Source organism: Oryzias melastigma, unplaced genomic scaffold (assembly GCF_002922805.2).
Source record: "Oryzias melastigma strain HK-1 unplaced genomic scaffold, ASM292280v2 sc00184, whole genome shotgun sequence".
Lineage (NCBI taxonomy): Eukaryota > Metazoa > Chordata > Actinopteri > Beloniformes > Adrianichthyidae > Oryzias > Oryzias melastigma.
This window is the reverse complement of record NW_023416879.1, coordinates 16,983-37,769: the sequence shown is the minus strand read 5'-3', so window position 1 is coordinate 37,769 and position 20,787 is coordinate 16,983. Positions and strand designations below refer to the sequence as shown.

The 20,787-nt window shown below is 38.5% G+C and overlaps 1 protein-coding gene across 1 annotated transcript; it reads left to right on the top strand.

The window, feature by feature from the left end:
* Positions 1-1,700: 1,700 nt before the first annotated feature.
* LOC112138626 (myelin transcription factor 1-like protein) lies at positions 1,701-19,561 on the top strand. Its single transcript, XM_024261206.1, has 8 exons — positions 1,701-1,760; positions 1,867-1,950; positions 2,994-3,215; positions 6,351-6,445; positions 9,136-9,239; positions 9,330-9,473; positions 15,621-15,683; positions 16,968-19,561. The coding sequence occupies exons 3-8, from the start codon at positions 3,148-3,150 to the stop codon at positions 17,106-17,108; spliced, it is 615 nt and encodes a 204-aa protein (XP_024116974.1). The 5' UTR covers positions 1,701-1,760; positions 1,867-1,950; positions 2,994-3,147; the 3' UTR covers positions 17,109-19,561.
* The last annotated feature ends 1,226 nt before the right edge of the window (positions 19,562-20,787 follow it).

Sequence of the window (20,787 nt, the reverse complement as noted above, 5' to 3'; positions counted from 1 at the left end):
TAACCGCATCATAGGGCGGGGGGATGCTCTGCGCTTCAGGGTGGTAGTGGGCTGCTCTTCTGGGGTTGGGGGGCTCTCCAAGGGTGGGGTCCTGCGTTGGCCCTCCTGCCGCGGTGGGGGGGCTGCTCTTCTGGCTGGGGCCTGCACTCTTTTTGTTCCTGTGACTTCCTGCTCTCGGGTGTGGGGGGCCTCTGTGGCGGTCCCGCGTGCCCTGGTCTGGGTGTTTGGCGGGATTGCCAGGCGGGCGGGTTCTCTCCGTAGCTCCATGGCAGGTGTTGGGGGGTCCGGGCTCCAGCTGCTGCTGGAGTAAACAAAAAAAACATAATCAATATAAATAAAGCTTAGCATGAAATACAACAGGGGTTTATACTCAATAAATCCCTGTTGTGACAGTAAAATCTGCCCAACACAAGAAGCTCTCAGCCCACATCTGTTGGCTCAGCTGTTGGACAGGACAAGTTTTTTAAAAAAAGAAAAAAGAGATGATAAAAATGTAAATATACCACAACATCAGTCAAATTCTAAGCTTTAATTCTAGCCCTGTTTTGTGGAAATCAGTGAATAAATGTGGGAGCTTGCCGGATTTTTGTGGTTGATGTCTCACATTGAAACAGCTGCGTTCCATTGATGGACTCAATGCACAGCAATGGCGCCTGTGCGCGCACGTCTGTCTATATCTGCGAATAAGTAAGGGCATATCCAGTAATGTCTATCAATTCCAAGATTAGATGGCTTCATGTAGATGTGTAGGAGAACTCCAAATGCAGAAGTTTTTCAGGACACTGTTGGTTGACATCTAATAGAGAAACAAAATAGAGTTAGAGTTGTCAGAGAGGACCTGTAGACATCTGCAGTGAATGTATAGATGTATAGATGTATAGATTTTCCTAGTGCCTAATGATTTATCAGCACTAACTGCATAAATATGTCAAGATGATACCTTGAGGACCCTCTGCTATCCCATGTGGATGTTTCAAAGGTTGCATTCACTTTCAGTTACAGTTCATGTTACACAAAACAAAAACACTCACCCAGTGTGTTCATTTTACACATTTTCAACATTTGCTGCAATTAGAAGGTCTCTACAGTAAGCTCCAACAGAAAACATAGTATTCATAATGGCACATGTTCTCCTAATGTTTCTTTGGCTCACTACAAAAAGTTTTTAATCGGTTAACTGACTATTCAGAGAGAACCTGTGTCTTTGCCCGAAATGGAGGTAGAAACTTGCATGAAGTTTCTCAAAATAAAAGTAAGAGTTTTGAACAAAGTCTTCTAATGGAAGTCTCAAGTTATTTATTTCAAGTAATTTATTTTTTATTTTATATATTAATTTGTAACCTAGAATAGTAAATGTGTTTCAGATTTTAACAAGTATTTGCTCAGATACTACATAATGACAGCTGATTTACAGTCGACATAAATAAATAATTGACATTGCTTTGGTCTGTGAACCCATCTGCTCATGAAGTAGTTAGAAACCTCTTTGAGCTCCACAAACAAAAATGAATCAAGTATATAATTAAATGTTGCCCTTCAATCTAAAGACCTTTTTCAATGATCTGGGGTAGCCCCTCTAACAGTGTCAGCTTTGCAAATGACATTGTCTAGTCCTTGTTATTTGCAGTTCAACTATGCAGACTTAATCAAGATTGATTTTAATTTATGTTGATTTGATTTTCCTTTTCCTCCAACAGATGTCCAACACCAGGGTGTGATGGTTCTGGACATATTACCGGCAACTACGCCTCACACAGAAGGTACAACTCAAAAGCTCTATTAACACAAAGTCAGTGAAAAACAATATTTTTTTCTTTCAATACTCTTTAATTTTTTCACTTTCCTTCTCACTTCAATCATCTGCAGTCTTTCAGGGTGTCCACGGGCCAGGAAAAGTGGGATAAAGATCATCCACAGTAAAGAAAATAAGGAGGATCAGGAACCCATCAGGTGCTCTGCTGATCATCAGTCTTCACTTTTAGTCCAAGACCTGAAAGGCTGCAGTTTCCACCTGCATCTGTTCACTAATCACCATGGGACATATGACATGGCACATGACTTTTTCATTTCCTCTTTTCAAATGATGCTGAGTAAAACTGATTTGTTAAGCGCAACTTTGTTTTTTGCAGTTACTAAATGTCCTAAATCATTTTTTCACACTTTTAAGGAAAAATGAGTAGCGTGTTTTAGCTCTTAAAGGTGTAGGAGGAACTCTGGAAGGGCAATGTGGCAGCTTGGAAACAGAGGCTCTGCAGTCAGTGAACTCCTGCAGACACTCATGCAGGGAGGTGTGCACAAAAGGGAGAGATAGAAGCAGAGAGAGATTGATTGACTCCACCTAAATCCCACAATGGGATTTTGTGGCCTCAGCCCTGGAGCTGCATTGATTTTTCTGGTGGTGCAGAGCACAAACAAAACACTTAGTACATTTTCAAGCTTGTCATTCTGTTATATTTGGACCTATATATGTACACTTACATGCATCCATGGAGTGCACCCCCCCACGCACACACACACACACACACACACATATCTATATATATATATGCACACTTGTGTGACAGAAATACTGGAATAGAGAAAAAATATACCACAAAAATCTTAACCAAATACAGTATACCTCATTGAGATGGGACAGGTTTACTAGCTGTAGCTGTGTGAGCAGAACAGGTAAAACACTGGGTTACAGGTGTCACAAAGGGATTTAAGTAAAGTACATCTTTTACATATTATATGATTTTAATGTAAAAACTAAATAAAATGACGCCCACTTTAAAAAAAAAATATAGGCCAAGAAAACTTTAGATTAGCATGACCATGTTAATTTGAATATCAAGTAAAACAAAAGAAATGAAAAACAACATGTTTATGTATTTTTGTTTAACATCGAGAAAGATGAGTCAGGTCTTTCCCTGAAGGATATTGACAATCAAACTGAATAAAGTTTGATAGAAATGAAAAGTCTGACTAACCTGGGTTTTGTTTGTGTGCAGGTGTCCCGTCCCAGGCTGTGATGGTCAGGGGCATGTGACAGGAAAATATGCATCCCACAGAAGTGCATCTGGATGTCCCATAGCTGCCAAGAGGCAAAAAGATGGTTATCTGAATGGAATTCAGTTCACATGGAAGTCCGGAAAAACAGAGGGCATGTCCTGCCCAACTCCAGGATGTGACGGCTCAGGTCACGTCAGTGGCAGCTTTCTGACACATCGAAGGTGGGCTATGGAACCTGACTGAGATATTAAACAATAATATCAAATAAGGGCACCTTGGCTTTTTCTGCTAGAATAAAAATAATGTTTAGAATAAAATATTAAAGGTATAGCATTCTAACAACAATTTGACTCAGTGGTTAGCGCTCTTGCCTCACAGCAAGAAGACCCGAAGCAGAATCACCAATAGGGACCTTTCTCTGTGGAGTTGGCATGTTCTCCCCGACCTCCATGCATGGGGACTCCAGCTTGCTCCCACTGTCCAAAATCATGCTGTCATAGGTCCAGTGGTGATTGGAGCCTGGACTGGACTAAGTGAGTGTAGGTGTCTATTGGTATGACTGTACCCCTGCCTTCACCCACAGGCGATGGGTGTCCAGGAGAGGCCACGGCAGTCCCGTGACCCTGAAAGAAACAAAACGGGTTTAGAAAATGGGTGGAACAATTAATTCATATAATAGTTTGTGGTTGTTGGTACTATTCATCATCATGAACCCATCGGTTCATTTTGAACAATGTAGTTGGATCTGATTCACTGACCTAAAACAAATCAGAACATCTTTATTCAAACTTCCAGCAGTGAGACTCAGAGATAAATATCTGCTACTGAACAGTTCAGCTGAAGTTTTCAGATTCTTGTATTTCTTCAAGATAATATATTAAATATGTGTACAAACAAACAAGAATGAATGTCAGATCCATTCACATGTTAGTTTGATAAAGTTCAGTCCACTGTTGTTTATCAGAATAATCATTATTAGAACATTCTGTATGGTCACATGACTTTGATCAATTCAAAGTGTTTCCACACATTGGACACATTGGTGTCATAACACTTTTTGTGTTGAACATTTTGTATGTTAACTTATCTTATATACATTTTTTTTATTTCCACAATAAAACATACACATTTAAACAGTAGAAGACATTTTATTCATGGGAAATGTAAGGAAGCAGAATGAAGGAAAACACGTTTTTTTGACTGTTACATGCAGATATTCGACAAAAAGCAAAAGGTACATGTACATCTATGTACACATTGTTACTTAACAACTATACTACTGCAGTATATAAACATTAAAAACAGTTGAGAATAAAATACAAAATTAAAGAATTTATAAGTATCTTTTCTTCTTGCTTTTTTACACCATTACAATAATTAAATAAAGTCATTAAATGTATTTTTGTAATAGATCTTCTTTGACAAGTTTTTTGAATGTGATTGATAATTCATTTTTTGAATTGATTGCTTTAGATCCTTCCTCATTCGAACCCCTTGAATTTCTTTCATCTTTCTTTTATTTTTTTTCTGAATGTTGGTAATGAGAAAATCTCATGATCTTTAAGGTTGTAATTATTCATTATTTTTGTAAACTTGTTTTGTATTTTATATGGCAGACAGTTTTGATGAGCTTTGTACATTAATTTCAAAATACTTAGATTAAAGACATCCTTAAATTTTAATATTTTGATTTTATTGAATACTGGATTAAATGGATCTCTATACTTAATGCCAGATATAATTCTTACTACTTTTTTGTAGAAGGAAATTTGAATTTGCATGACTGACACCCATTTCCCCAAATTTCAATGAAGTTCATATGTGGAACAATCAATGAATTGTATAATAAATAGAAAGCTGTGCTGTCCAAAGAAGTTTTGACTTTATGGAGAATTTCAATCACTTTTATTATATATTCAATCACATTATTATAATGTTAGTAATATGAGGTCTCCAAGTGATTCTTTCGTAAATGATGACGCCCAGAAATGTATTTTCCTTCTTTCTATTGATCTTAGCACCGTCTGTTTGAAATGAAATATTTAGATTGAAATTCCAATTGCTGAATATCATAAATATCATAAAGGATGTTTTTTCACAGTTGAAGGATAATTTATTTACAGCAAACCACTTTTTCATGTTTTTTTAACTTTGCTTGAACCAACTCTTTCACGTCTTCTAAATTATCACCAGCATATTAAAAAAAAATGTATCGTCAGCAAACAAGACACACTAACAATGTCATTTAAGTAGAGGTTGAAAATCTTAGGCCCCAGAACTGACCCTTGGGGTACCCCACATACTGTTTTGAAATTTGATTTAGTGTTATTGTTAGTATGTATTGTTGTCTTTTGTTTAAGTGACTTGTCACCCGTTGAAGGGCTACCCCTTGAATATTTTTTTACTGAGTTTTTCCAGTAAGATGCTATGGCTCTCTGTAGTGTCAAAAGCTTGATTAATGTAAATGAAAATGTTGATTAGGGGATTATTGTTGTCAATTGCAGTGGCTATTTGCTCAGTTAGGCCCATCAAAGCCATGGATGTAGAGTAATGTGCCCTTAATATTCACTATATTCACTACTATTTAAAATAGTTTCATTATTAATAAAAGTATCTAGTCTGGTCATTTTCCTTGACTTCCAGATTCCTCGACTAAACATGTATTGCTTCAGTTTTGTGTTAAAATGCAGTGAAGGTGATATTAGCAACCCTTCAGCCACCAGCTCTCATACCACTGAATTTCAGGAATTGAGGAAGCTTCTTGGAACAGAAATGAAACATTTTCAACAATAAAGTATAAACCAAGTCCAATTTATTGGTTTTTTTAACATTCAACATCCATCACTGATTAATGAAAGCTTCAAGGGACCCTCAGTACACACCACTGCTCCCCTAAATATGTCCCTTGAACTGTCGCCTCCCCTCTAATGTCCTCCACAGGCCCAGACACCCAAAAACTTGAAGCACCGTACTGGTCAACTCCTATGCGGGTGCATGAGACTATAGCTTATGTGGATGTTCGATGTGTTTTCCTCCATGTGTTGCTCCTTTCTGTTATCTACCACTGTGTTGAACTCAACATGTTTTCTCCTTTTTTCACTGAAGGCTTAGTAATTTTTACAAAAATGCAGCATGTTTTCGGGCAATCCCAGCAAAAGAATACAGTACTTTAGACATGGCATGCACAGGGTTTGCATTGTGTCTTAACCAAAAGCATACATTGACTACCTTGTGTAGGGCTGTTGCCTGGTTTTCTGTCTTTTTTACAACAGTTTTGCTTGCGAAATGACACAAAATAGGAAATGATTGCATATGTGCACTGAAACAATGTCTCCTATTCTCCATATTGCTTGCAGTCTTTCAGGTTGTCCTCGTGCCACCTCTGCCATGAGGAAAGCCCGGCTCTCTGGAGTGGAAATGCTGACAATAAAGCAACAACATTCAAGCAATGGTAGCTATGTTCACCACTCAGTTACACATTGCGGAAACTCCATAACTTTGGAATTTTTTATTGAAATTTGTATTGATTTTAATGATAGTAGACCAGTCTGTGTTTTGTGTGAATGCATCAGCATGAACTGATCTACTCTTATGGTTTGTTGTTCAAGGAAATACATTGAACAAAAATATAAACACACTGCTTTTGTTTTTACAATGTGGGAATATTACTTTTTGGCCCACCACCGGCAGGAGAGCTCAGAAGGGGTCGCTGCAATGTGATTTGGGTGGTAGTGGAAGGCGAGTCGTGTAATTTTGCTTTTATGACACCTCTCTGGGACGGAAGGAGCCTGAGCCTGTGTGGGAGGTTGATCGGTACTGGCTAGACATAGTTGGGGTCACCTCCACGCACAGTCTGCAACACTCAGTCTCTGACACTCTCATTGGCCGTTTTGAGATTGAGTGTGAAGCAGCTGGGATGAGGGTCAGCATTACTAATTCTGAGGCCATGGTTCTTGACTGGAGAAAGGTAGTTTGTCCTCTCTGGATGGGTGGAGTGCTCCTGTCCCATATGGAGGAGATTAAGTATCTTGGAGTCTTGTTCACAAGTGAGGGAAGATTGGAGCATGAAATTGACAGGCGAATAGATGCAGCCTCTGCTGTTATTCATGACAGAAAGAACAAGGTCCTGAATGCAGACAGCTCAAATGAGCTTCCTTGGACGCTCCCTTAGAGATAGGGTGAGAAGCTCAGTCACCCGGAGAGAGGTCGGAGTAGAGTTGCTTCTACTCCACATCCAGAGGAGCCAGTTGAGGTTAGCTCGGGCATCTGGTCTGAATGTCTCCAAGACGCCTCCTTAGAGAGGTGTTCTGAACATGTCCCATTGGGCGGAGGCTCCAGGGAAGATCCCGGACACGCTGGAGAGACTATGTCTCTCGGCTGACCTAGGAAAACCTCACTGTCCCCCAGAGGAGCTGGAGGAAGTGGCCAGGGAGAGGGAAGTCTGGGCATCTCTGCTTGGACTGCTGCCCAGCGACCCTGTCCTGGAGGGGCGGAAGATGATGGATAAATTGTTTTTTTGCTCCCATTTGTAATGAGATGAATTAAAAGGTCTGAAACACTTTCTAAAAACACAAAATAACAATTAATTTGAAAAATTCTTCACAAATCTGTCTAAACCTGACAGTGAGCACTTCTCCTTTGCTGACATAATCCATCCCACCTCACAGGTGTGCCATATCAAGATGTTGATTAGACAGCATGTTTAGCCTTGGAGTGGCCATCATAAAAGGCCACTCTGAAACATGCCATTTTGTTTTATTTGGGGGTTCTGGCGACTCAGAGACATGGTTGTGTGAAGCAGTGCAAAACATCTCCTTCGCATAGAGTCCATCAGATTGAGGATTGTGGCCTGTGGAATGTTGGTCCACTCTGTCATGGCTGTTGCTGTATATTGCCAGTAACCGGAACATGTTGTCATACATGCTGATCCACAGCATCCCACATGTTGTCAATAGGTGAAATGTCCAGTGAGTGTGCTGGCCATGCCAAGAACTGAGATGTTTTAGCCTCCAAGAAGGAGCTGCTATAAGAGACCAGCATCTAAAGCAACAAACACTCGTTAGACTCTGCAATTATTGTAGACCAGGGTCTATTGGAGACCGCCCACTACTTGGAGATGTACAGTATGTCGGGGTTAGGTGATATTATATTTATCTTAGTGAAGTGCATGCTTACAAATTTGGAGATGTTTCATTGTAGACGGCACCGGTGCAATCAAGAAGGACATTATTTCAATGAGTTTAGCTGGAAAAGTGTCTTTGTACAATGTACCATGAACAAAGAAAACAGTGTCGTCCACATACATCAAGCATTCAGTTTCAGGACAAACAGTGACCAAATCCTTAACGTAAAAAAATAAAAGGGGGGGTAATATTGGCCCCTGGGTTAACTACTAACTATGAAGATTTTAGTGTGTGGCTATGTATTAGCATGGAGTTTTTAGTGTAATGAGAGCGGGTGGAGGAACATGTCGAGAGTTGGAGGTTTGCTCTGAAAAGGAAAGGAATGAAAACATTACAAAAACAGAGTATTTGTGGGTAAGTGAGAGGTACTGAAATCAAAAGGTGAGATGAAGTCGATGGAGGATTTCAAGTATTTAACCTTCAAATTGTGTTGAGATCACAATTGACCCAATTTCACACTTGAAAAAGGTAAAACGGTCAATTGTGACTGCAACACAATATTAGGAGGAACAATGATGATATTGAAATAAGAATGCTGAGGTTGGAGCTACCAGGACAGAGACCTAGAGGAAGATCAACGTTCATGGGTGTAGAGGAGTGGGACATGAGGATGGTTGGTATGAGTGAGGAGGATGGAGAGGAGAGGGTTACACAGAGGTAGATGATTTGCTGAGGCTATACCTAAAAGGATCATCAAAAGCGAAACAAGGTTTAAGGTTGTAATAAAGTATTTAAATGGGACAAATATGCCTGTAAGAGATCAGGACAGGGGAACCTTTTTTATTTTTACTTCTTTTTCATTTTTTCTACACTAGTAAATGTGTTCTGATGTTTTGTTTGTACTTGAAGGAAGTTCTATTGCTATTTACTTTTTGTTTTTAGTTTTTCATGTTGTTCATTTACATTACAGACCATACTAAACAGAAGGATCAGCGTTACTGTCATCTGTCATTCACAGTATTGGAGCATGAAGAGGAGATCAAGCAGCTGGATGAGGAAATCAAAGATTTAAGTGAATCTAATTCACAAGTGGAGGCAGACATGATCAAACTTAGAACACAGGTGGGCCAGTGTTGACCTTTCTAATCATGTTTCTGTGTGTTTTGCTTCACAACATTGTTTGTCTGCTTACAAAACTCTTCTGCTGCACAGATCACAACAATGGAGTCCAGCTTGAAGTCCATAGAAGAGGAAAACAAGGTGATTGAACAACAAAATGAATCTCTCCTGCATGAGCTGGCCAACCTCAGCCAGTCACTGATTAACAGTTTAGCTAATGCCCATCTCCCTCATATGGTAAGGGCCACCAGGAACAGCAAGCCAGCAAGTGTCCAAATATAGTAATCTAATTTGATTGTGTGAGCGTCCAACCGTAGTTTTTTGAACAATTATATTCTAAACTGTGTACTGCTGCATATACAATATGTACAAACAGTGAAGATGAGGTGTTCATGAGATCACTGTTTGTTGAGCTTTAGTCCAATTAGCACAGATTTAGCTCACACCACTCTTGCCTGTCTGTTTTGTTATTGAACCCATTAAGTTTTTAAAGAAAAAGTACCTGATATTTTCTGCTCTTTTAATGCTATAACCATGACTTGCTTTATTGCTAAAGCTCTGTTCACACCAAATGCGATTTGCGTATCACATTTGCGTCGGACGACTGTTTTTTGACTTACATCAAATGCGCTGCTCGACGCCTGTCCAAAGTGTTCATGAACCTAAAGCTCCAGGCGTGTGTGGGAGGGGCTACTGTCTAAAGTTATTAGCGTCATCAATAAAAGGAAGAATTGACTGTATATCTCATTTATAATCCACAGAAGACACGGATGATGCTGAGAGATCAGGTTTATTTATTTTGAGGAGTTCTACAGAAGCATCAGTGAACATTTCTCCATGTCTGGTTCATGAGATCATTCAGACATTCTTCCAGTACGGTGACATTTAGCATCTACAGCATGAGCTGAGTCTGAATGACGGCGCTTTTGGCTATTCTTCCTCTGTGATTCAGTCTAATGACTTCCTGTCCTGCATCAGTCGGAGAAAATAATAATATTGGATTTTTTTTTGGTTGTTGTTTTGATGGAAAAACATAAAGAAGTTCAGGAGTAGAACAGTCAGATTCTCCTGGTTTTGGACTCCATTGCATCTGCAACACATTCAGTGACGTGCGGTGAGGTTCATGGCTGGTGAGGCACTGACGTCATCAGTCAGATTTACAAACTTATGAACCCAACAGAGAAGCTAATTCACCATTAGATTGACAACATTTAAATTGTGTTGTTTAAAATGTCGTTTCTAAATTTGTTCTGTGTACAAACTGTAGAATAGAAAAAAAAATTGCCAAACACCCAGACGTATTTGAACAGGAAGCTCTTAAATTTGCTGCTTTTTTTACTAAAGAGATGTTGAAAACCCACAAAAAAGACATTTCTAAAAAATTTAATATTTGATTTGTATTTTTAATTGTAAAAAGTATATTCATTTTTTGCATTTTTTAAGCAATATTTTGCCCCTGACGGCACGTCACTGAACACTGAGCTGAGTCCCTGATTAGTTGATGCAACATTTCTTCTTTGCCAAAGTTCTAATTTTTTAACTCCCACAATGAATGTGTCTGCACATTGATTTAACATTGAAACTGGAGTCCCTTACATGGGAATTGCATTTGGTGTGAGCACAGCACAAGACTTTGAAAAATGATCTTCTAGCTGGGTCTGGCTTTTGTCCTTTCAGGGCATTCACTTACGTAGTGAATCATTTTTAGCACACTCAAACTCTAAGTTGAATCATAGAATCCTGTGACCAACAATCCGTCATCCCAGCTTTTGGCTGTACAAGTGAACTCAAAAAGGCAAAACTGTTGCTTAAATGTGTGAAACCTTTGTGGCAGAATTTTTCTGTTGAACTCACAACTTCCTTCTTTATTGCGAGTCATTTGAAAAAATTTAGTCTTGTATTTCAGCAGTTATTTAATTCAAAATATGTCTCAACCTGAACAAAATGTGCTCTTGGGATCTACACTCACTAGCTTCTTTATTAGGTACACCTGTCCAACTGCTCGTTGATGCAAATTTCTAATCAACCAATCACATGTCAGTAACTCAATGCATTTAGGGATGTAGACGTGGGCTGTGTCCGAATTCCCACACTAATCCCTAACTACTAAAAAACTATCTAGTGTGGGACTATCTAGTGCCCTGAATTGATGGATTGATGCTCACTACTTTGCTTTTGTTTTTCTAAACATAAGATGATATAATTTCATGTAAGAAAGGAAAACCTAATAAATACAAGCATTTGACAACATCTGTTTGTGACTCCACCGTTTTCTGATGATGAAAACGTGGATGGTTTGTTAAAAGATTACATTTAAACATGTTTTTTTGCAAAAATTGTTCAATCGCAATCCATTGTGGTCTATTTTCGCTAATGTAGTGAGCATCAATTCACACTAGGTTTTTTTTTTTTACAAAGAATTGTTGATTTGGACAGCACTAAAAAATGGCGAACACACTATATCAGTGCTTTGAAGCAGACGCCGCCCACAAGCAGCTCCCAAATCCTGGTCCTTGATTGGTCACAGCTCTGCGCTGCTAAGATTGTGCGTGGAAATGTTGAACCGTGTGGAAGATTAAGCACACGCTCAATGCGTGCCTAATTTATACGTAGAGCTCGAGACCCGACTTGAAAACTTGCGTAGCAACGAGCACCCAGACGCACTCCAGACGCAGAGGCCAGGAATTCTGGTGTGCGCGCGTTTGCATTGCCTTTTCATTGAAAGTGTGCTTTTGATTGTGCACTGACGCGGCCGGTGTGGAAGCACCTACAATAATCCTCCACTCCTCCTTTTTATTTTATTTATTAATTAAGTCATTTATTTAATCATTATTTTGTGTTAAAAATAAAGATATTTGAGAACATTGAAATGTTTTATCAGGGCTTTTCTTGCGGAAATCCTGATGCGCCCCAGCCTCACCCAGACTCTGCCTCCAGCGGCCCCCAGATAAATTGAGTTTGAGACCCCGGCACTATGTAGTGCACTATGTAGTGAGTAGGGAAGGAATTCGGACATAGTCGTAGTCAAGATGATCTTCTGCAGTTCAAACCGAGCATCAGAATGAGAAAGAAAGGTGATTGAAGTGACTTTGAACATCTAATGATTGTTGATGTCAGACTGGCTGGTCTGAGGATTTCAGAAACTGATGATCTACTGGGATTTTCACCCACAACCATCTTTAGAGTTTACAGAGAATGGTCAGAAAAAGAGAAAATAAGGTAGCTGCAAGGGGGCCCAAGCCAGGGTCTCATTGTGCCGGTCCCAAGCCCAGATAAATACAGAGGGTTGTGTCAGGAAGGGCATCCGACGTAAAATCTTGCCAAATCAAATATGCAATTCAGTCCTACGAAATCCATACCGGATCGGTCGAGGCCCGGGTTAACAACGACCGCCATCGGTGCTGTTCACAGACAGGGTGCCGGTGGAAACTGGACTACTGTTGGTGGAAGAAGGAGAGGAGGAAGGCGGGTTCGTAGGAAGAAAGATTAGTAAAGGTGAAGTGAGAGGGGCTTTGAAGAGGATGAAGAGTGGAAAGGCTCTTGGTCCTGATGATATACCTGTGGAGGTATGGAAGTGTCTAGGAGAGATGGCAGTGGAGTTTTTGACCGGGTTGTTCAACAGGATCTTAGGTGGTGAGAAGATGCCTGAGGAATGGAGGAGAAGTGTGATGGTGCCCATTTTTAAGAATAAGGGAGATGTGCAGAGTTGTGGTAACAACATGAAAACATTGATTTATCCTGCATCAATGATTTATCTTGTATCAATGGTTCAGACTGGTGGTGGTGGTGTCATGGTGTGGGGGATATTCTCTTGACACACTTTGGACCTCTTAGTATCAACTGATCATGGTTCCAACCCCACAGTCTACCAGAGTATTGTTCTGACCATGTCCATCCCTTTATGACCACAGAGTACCATCTTCTGATGCTACTTCCAGCAGGATAAGACTCCATGTCATAAACTGGAATCATCTCAGACTGGTTTCTAGAACAATGAGTTCACTGGACTCTAATGACCTCCACACTCACCAGAACCCAATAGAACCTTTGAGATGTGGTGGAACAGGAGATCGACATCATGAATGTTCGGCCGACAAATCTGCACAACTGTGATGCTGTCATGTTAACATGAACCAAACTCTCTGTTTCCCGTACTTTGTTGAATCTATGGCACCAAGAATAAAGATAATTCTGAAATCAAACGCAGTTCAAGCCGGTACTAGCAGGATGTATTTAATGAAATGGCTGATGACCAGGGATGAAAGTAGATTTGTGTTTATGCTGGTACTATAACAAATTACGTCAACATAAATCAGCAGTAAATGGAGATTAGGAGTGTAATGATTAATTGATTAATTCATTTATACAACCAGAGTAATCTGTCTGAGGGAAGTTGTTAATTGATTCAAATCAAACTATACCATTAAAAAATCTTTTAAAAATAAAATAGATTTAAGATAATCAATCTTGTTTTTTGTTTTTTTTTACCATAACTTAAAAAACAACCAAGTACCATCACGCCAGACAACACACACATGATGCAGCAGAAAGTGATCAACCATCATTCCAGTCTTTGAATTGATCAAAGTCATGTGACCATACAGAATGTTCTAATAATGATTATTCTGATAAAACAACAGTGGACTGAACTTGATCAAACTAACATGTGAATGGATTTGACATTCATTCTTGTTTGTTTGTACACATATTTAATTTATTATCTTGAAGAAATACAAGAATCTGAAACCTTCAGCTGAACTGTTCAGTAGCAGATATTTATCTCTGAGTCTCACTGCTGGAAGTTTGAATAAAGATGTTCTGATTAATTTTAGGTCAGAGAATCTGATCAAATCGAATCGTTAAAAATGAACTGATATTGATGTTATAATATGAATCGAATTGTTGCTAAAATGAATTGTTACACCCCTAATGCAGATAAATGCTATTAAATAAAAATGTTAATATATATATATTGTAATTGATTATTTTACTGAAGAACTTGATAAATCCAGGAATTGCTCCTCCATTCTTGCTTTCTCACTTCATTTGTCTCCTCTAGGAATTCTAGCTTGTACATCGTCATTCTCACTTGCGAACTTCCTCTTAAACAATCTTCCCTGCATTGTTCTATTTTTCAATTACTTTTTCAAATATAAACTAAGTACTTTGCTACATGTTTCACTTCTACCATTGGTTTTGGTTTTATCTTAAACTTCCAATCACTATAGTGTTCAGAAACTGTAGGAATAATTTATTGTTTTTCTTGTGTTAAAACTAACCAACCTAGAACTTGCACAGAATTTTTTGCGCAATTGACTGTGAATGAATTGCGCCTCTCTGGACAACAAATCAACCGTACCCTGTAAGACATGTATGCTCAATGTGGTTGCTTTGAGAAGCGCGAGTTAGCGCAAAACACGAGAGGAGAGAGTGAGACATAAATCTATTGACATATGCATGAATTCTAATAAGTACGATGATAAAACTCTAAAAACCTCATAGACACTAAAATGGGGAGATAAAGACCTTATCTGAATTTTTCACTTCTCCCTTCCCCTTTATTTACCCCTCCAAATGGAGGGTTATGAAAAAATAGTGTCTCGTGTTTCGGACGTGACTTTCATTTGATGACGTCATCAATAAATCCCTGTCCACTACCGTTAGGGCAGAACTTCCAGTGCTTGGATAAACATAACAACAGCAGTTTTATAACGTTAAAAAGGTCATACTACAACATAATGTCATTACTTACATTTGAATGTAAACTTCTGCACCCACGTGAAGAAAAGCGCTTCTCAGCGCGACTCGGTTTAGCCTCGCGACGGTGGACTTTGGAACCCTCTGTTTGGAGGGTGAAATTTAAAAAGTAACAATTCTGAACAATCTGCCACTTCAAATTGAGCGGAAGGGTTAAGGGGAAGAGTGAAGGGTAGAATTCAGATTGGGCCGAAGTGTTTACTGGTTCACAGTTTCAGCCTGTCGCCGCTTTAGATTGTGTGTTGAATTAGCAAAAACAAACACAGTGCTGATCCTCCAGGCAGTACTGGGTATGCAGTACTGGGTATGCAGTACTGGGTATGCAGTACTGGGCTGTACCAGATTACTTTCAACCCTGCCGGTGAGTGTATAGAGTGTGTACCCCTGAAACAGACTGTAGAACTGTTCAGGGTGTATCCAGCCTCTTCCCAGTACAGCTATCATTTGACCCCAAAACAGTGGAAGGGGTTTCAGGAAATAGATGGATGGATATATTGTTTGTAATTAATATTGTGACTGGAGTTTGGTGGCTTAATCTAAATATGCCATATGCTGGATTATAATAAGAACTACTTCCTCATTCAAATAGAGCTCACAGAAATGTGGTCTTTTTCATTACTTCCCCAGAAACCATTGTCTCACAAAGAGCCTCTTCTGAGGGCCAGCAGCTGCTTACAGCTTCACCAGCAGGTACGTTAGCCCTTAACAAAACCACAGATCCCCACAAAGTCCTTAAGCCTCAGTCAAGTTCTGATTTACTTATTTATTTATTTATTTACACACATAAAAAAATACAAGCAAAATGAAAAATACAAAAGTAAAATCATGTGATGGTGTGTTACAGAAACCCTTTTGGGCTTATTCAAGACGGTAACACACCTCTGTCAAAAAATAAAACATAATAATATACAGTAGGTAAACAAAGAGAACTAAATAAACAATCTAACACAGAAAACCAAGTACCTCTGACCTATCAATTCCAAATCAATTGATTTTATAAATATTAAGTTGATAAACATTTATTATTATTATTATTTTTATTTTAAACAAAATCAAATCCAACTTTTATACCTTGAGATCAAAATCTTCTTTAGGTTATTTTTATTGAATCTTGTTATCAAAAACTCATTCTCATTTAATAGTTTGCTGCTATGGTAACGAAGAATTTGTCAGGTAATGGAAGTTTCATGCGCAGGTGATTCTGTGTCCTTACATCTCACTCTAGTCATCAGTAAGGTGTGAGTACTTGCTCCTTACTGACGGTGTGTTTATGTGATACATGGCTCAAGGGAACCACAAAAGACTCTGTGCAAGGGAACTGGAAAAAAATATGGAGAGAACATAGTCTCACCTCAATTTGTGTCTGCATAATTCTTGATTTGTGCTTACATTACAAGTGATTCATGCATAATTTTTAAAGTTTTGTGCATGTAGTTAGTTACAAACTATTGTAATTTTAAGTTGTGCATGTGTAAATTGTATTTTTTTTTATTTCATAATGTTTGTACTTATGCACAAAACATTGTATGAGTTACAAGTCGAGTATTACACACACACAAATCCAAAGTTATACACAAATTAGAATTACGCGCGTATAAATCAGGTTGATTTCTCAATCCTGTCAGGAACTAGTGGTGCAAGAGCCAACATGCAGGAGACCATGTTTGTGGCAGAAATTCAGAGGTTTAACAAGTAAATCTAAACATGACAAAAATAGTGAACTGAAAGAGACATAAATAGTGACAAAAGAGATGTCTCAACAAATGAAAAACTAAATAAAACCACTCCTACATTGCTAAGGACAATTAGCAGAAAAAGAAAAAGAAGCTGTTGGATGATTGTTAACATGAACTTGCTGTGACTGACGAGGGGACACCTCCAAACAGAACATGAATGAAACCAAGTAATATCACTGTGAAGACAAACACATTTGATTTGTTATAACTAACAAGCGGCATGTCATTTGTCCTCCAGGAGTCTCTCAGCGAACAGAACTTTGACGCCTACGTCACCACTCTGACAGACATGTACACCAACCAAGACCAGTACCAGAGCGTGGAAAACAAGACCCTGCTGGAAAATATCAAACAAGCAGTTCAAGGAATCCAAGTGTAAGCCTTGGACAACGGAGACCTTCGATTCGCTCAGAGACAAACACAGGCAGTGACAATTTGAACTCCTTGTGTGACATCTTATATAGGGTTATATATTCTAAACTTTGTTCTCAAACAAAACAAAAAGAGGTGTTATGATCAAAAAAAGACCTCAAAATCATTTTTTTGGTCTTGCTTTGAGGAAGAATGGAAATACTCGCAAAATAGTTTTTGAAAACATTCACATTTTGTACGTTTTCATATGAGCGACATAGTGTCATGTAATGTTTCTAGCTGCTCATGTATGCACATTTTTAGTGTATATTTCTGAACAGTAAACAAATTAAAACAGATTCTTTGTATTGCTCGACATTACGCATTTTAGATTAAAAAAGTCGACACCCAAACAAGGGAAAAAACTACAAACAAAGACGGGGAGCTACTTATTTTTTCTGTTAAATGAATGACTATGGACTTGATCATTTACATTTTGTTGTTGTTTGTTTCTCCCTTCTCGTCTTTTTTCTTCCTGTGTGTAGATGATTTAAGACAAGAATTGGTTTGCAAATAACTTTATTTTCTGAAAATGCTTGAGAAAAACTTTTAATGTTTTGTTTCAATGAAAAGTAAGGATGTTTCGCTGCAGATGGGGGCATTTTTAATTGGTGCTGTAAATGATTCCGACAAGGAAACTGACCGGATGTATGTATGAATGTATGAATGAACAGCTATATTGTAAACATCATTACACGGAAACCCGATGGTGGAAGTCCCATTACTCTATCTGAGAGCCAATTGAGTCCTTGAAGAACATATCATGCATGTTCACAAACTCATTTTTAATTAGTCTGAGGTAGAAAATATGTAAAGACATCGACCTGAAGATGCCACATTTTAGCCTTTCTAGTATCGAATTTGCTCAATTTTGGGTTGCTAGGATCATGAAATGTCTCAGCAATATACTTACAAAATTATTTCTTTCTCGGGATTATATGTGATGCAATCTGAAAAAATAAAAACGTATGGGTATATGCAATTTCTTCTTTATAAGCATAGTGGGGTAACATGAATCTTTTTAATATAGCCTATGTAAAAAATATTGATTTTTATACAAATCTTTTAATACAAAAAGTCTTTTTAAAAAAAAGAGATAGAACCTGGACATCGAGTTTCAGAAGCTAAAGTATATGAGTTCCACTTTTTTTCTGTACAATTTTGCACAGGGACACCTTCGTTTCCATGTTTTGATGTTATTACAGATACTAAAAGCGGCACCTGAGAGCCTGACGAAAGGGTTTACAAGGTTTTTGTAAAGAGTATTTATAGAGTATGACTGCGGGACTTACAGGGTCACTGTCCCCACTTCTGTGCCAGTAGACTATTTGCACTTGTCCTTGAAGATATTATCCTTGTGTATGGCAGCGTGCAATTTTCCAGGTGACCTCTTTGGCACACAGGTGGAACAACAAACTGCTCGGAGCCACTGCAGGTGTGGATTTACCACCACTGAGAGTGACACAGGCAGAACAGGGACTTTGAAATCAGACAAAAGGAAGATTATAAAAATAACAGTTATACTGTAGGCTATTTTCAAGTGTAAAAACATTTCAAAGTTTTTTCATTTTGCTATGTTTAGAAAGATAAAGTTATCCCCCCAGCAGCACTTTATATCTAATCACTGTACAAAGAAGTAAATAGTCAATCAGTCTAAGATTTAAAAAAACTAACAAAAAAAGGCAGAGAAAATAAAGGCTTGGAGGTGTTTGTGGGGTGATACAATCCAGCTCACATCCCAGGGAAAATCCCCCTCCAAACTGTTCTGCTAGTTGGGATCATGTTCAGAATTTGCCTTTTTGAGAGCTAATGCAGAAGGTTTTTGTGGTTCAGCTCATCTGAATCGTATCTATTGTACTTTACTGTCCTCTTCTAGGACTCTACTACCCATCATTCATGACTGCATACGCCTTTTTCCACAGCATCGTGTCTGCAGCTTTCGCCAATATAGTAATGCTTCAGTAGAATAATAGCTATTACCAGTTTTTCAATTATTTCTCATGATCAGTGAAAAAGGACAAAGGGACTTTAAAGCACAAACTGGCTGCTCATCTGACAATGGTGCATAAACGAAGGTTGTCACATATTTAGACTTCTGAATTTTCATATAAATTATTGTGAATTCATAAGAGTTTATTACTTTGTTCAAGCCAGTTCATTTGAGGTTCATTTCAGTGGCCATCATCAAAGACAGGATTTTGTATAAACTATTGTGCTCTGTGGAACTGAAGTTTGATTTATTTTTGTACTACACAGCATGGATTTGTTGACATTTTAATTTTGCTATAAATGTGTGAGATCACAAGTTGCTGTGATATTTCATTTATAAATTGTGAACTTTGTACAATTTTTGTCATGCTGGATGTTGACACATCTTACTCAGAATAAAGAAAATGTGTTGCCAGACGCCTGTGAAGACAAGTCAACTGAGTGTTCTTGCAAGTGTTTCTGCAGAACCAATCGTTGGGTCCAACAGGTGGCAGCCTTAGTCGGAGAGCAGTGGACTGGCACATCAAATATTCACTTGAGAGCCTCAAATACACTGTTGTGGTCCTAACGTGTCAACATGTCTTGTGCGTTTTCTACTTGCACAGGTCATGGCTTGGAGTCCGATCATTTCACAAACTGCTTCTCACTGACTCATAGACTCATTTTGCAGCATCATGTAAAACAGCCGGTTGATTCTTTTTTATTAACATCTGCTCGTCGGTAACTCTCTGCATGTTGTTGTGCATTCTGTGCTCTCTGCTCTTCCATGCAATCCAGCAGACAATCCAACATTTAGTGTGTGGTCCTTACAGGTAAAACTTTAATTATTACTAACTGTTGGGTAGCTCTTCAACCCCTTCACCTAATTATTTGCTTAAAAGTTTGAACTTCATAACTCTTTAACTATTCAACCAACTACCGCTTTTTAAGTCCACGGAAAATTGCTTACGGAAAAAGCCCCAAGCTAAGAACGTTGAGCTCTACAAAACAATAGAAGTCAAGTAGACTTTCAGCTACTGAAACCATTCAACTTTTAAACTATTCAGCAGACATTGGGCTCTTGAACTTGTATTTTCCTTTTTAAAACTCTTGATGGTTTTTAAAATATTGCAGTTCCATGTTGACATATCATCTTTGAGTCAGTTTTCAGTTATAAATGTAAGTGAATGCAATCTGAGTGTGAGTTTGAACCAGGCAGCAGAGTGGAGTAGAGTGGGACAAGTTACACACTTCAAGTGGATTAGTTTAGCACAAAGTCCGCCATTGTGTACTTCAAAGAAAAAGTATTAACATCAAAATGTAGGCCTTTTTCCTGGCTTTCTGACGATCCAACTTTGAAAATCCTGAGCCATGTAGTTTTCCTACAGAGGCCCCAAATATCAGTAAAAGCCATAGACTGTATATAAGAATAACTGGACAGAGCAAGCCCCCCTACTTCTGTGTTCCATATAGGAAGTGCCACTGGGTTGGGTTGACTTCCATTGAAAAACAGACAGTTATTTCTCAGTCATTTTATATCTCAGAATAATCATTCTTCCTCTGCTGCTTTCTTTTTTTTTATTCCAAGGTTTATTTATTTATTTTTTTTAATACATAAAAAAAAAGAAAAGAAAAGAAACAAAACATACATACGCACAGATGCAAACACAGGACAATGC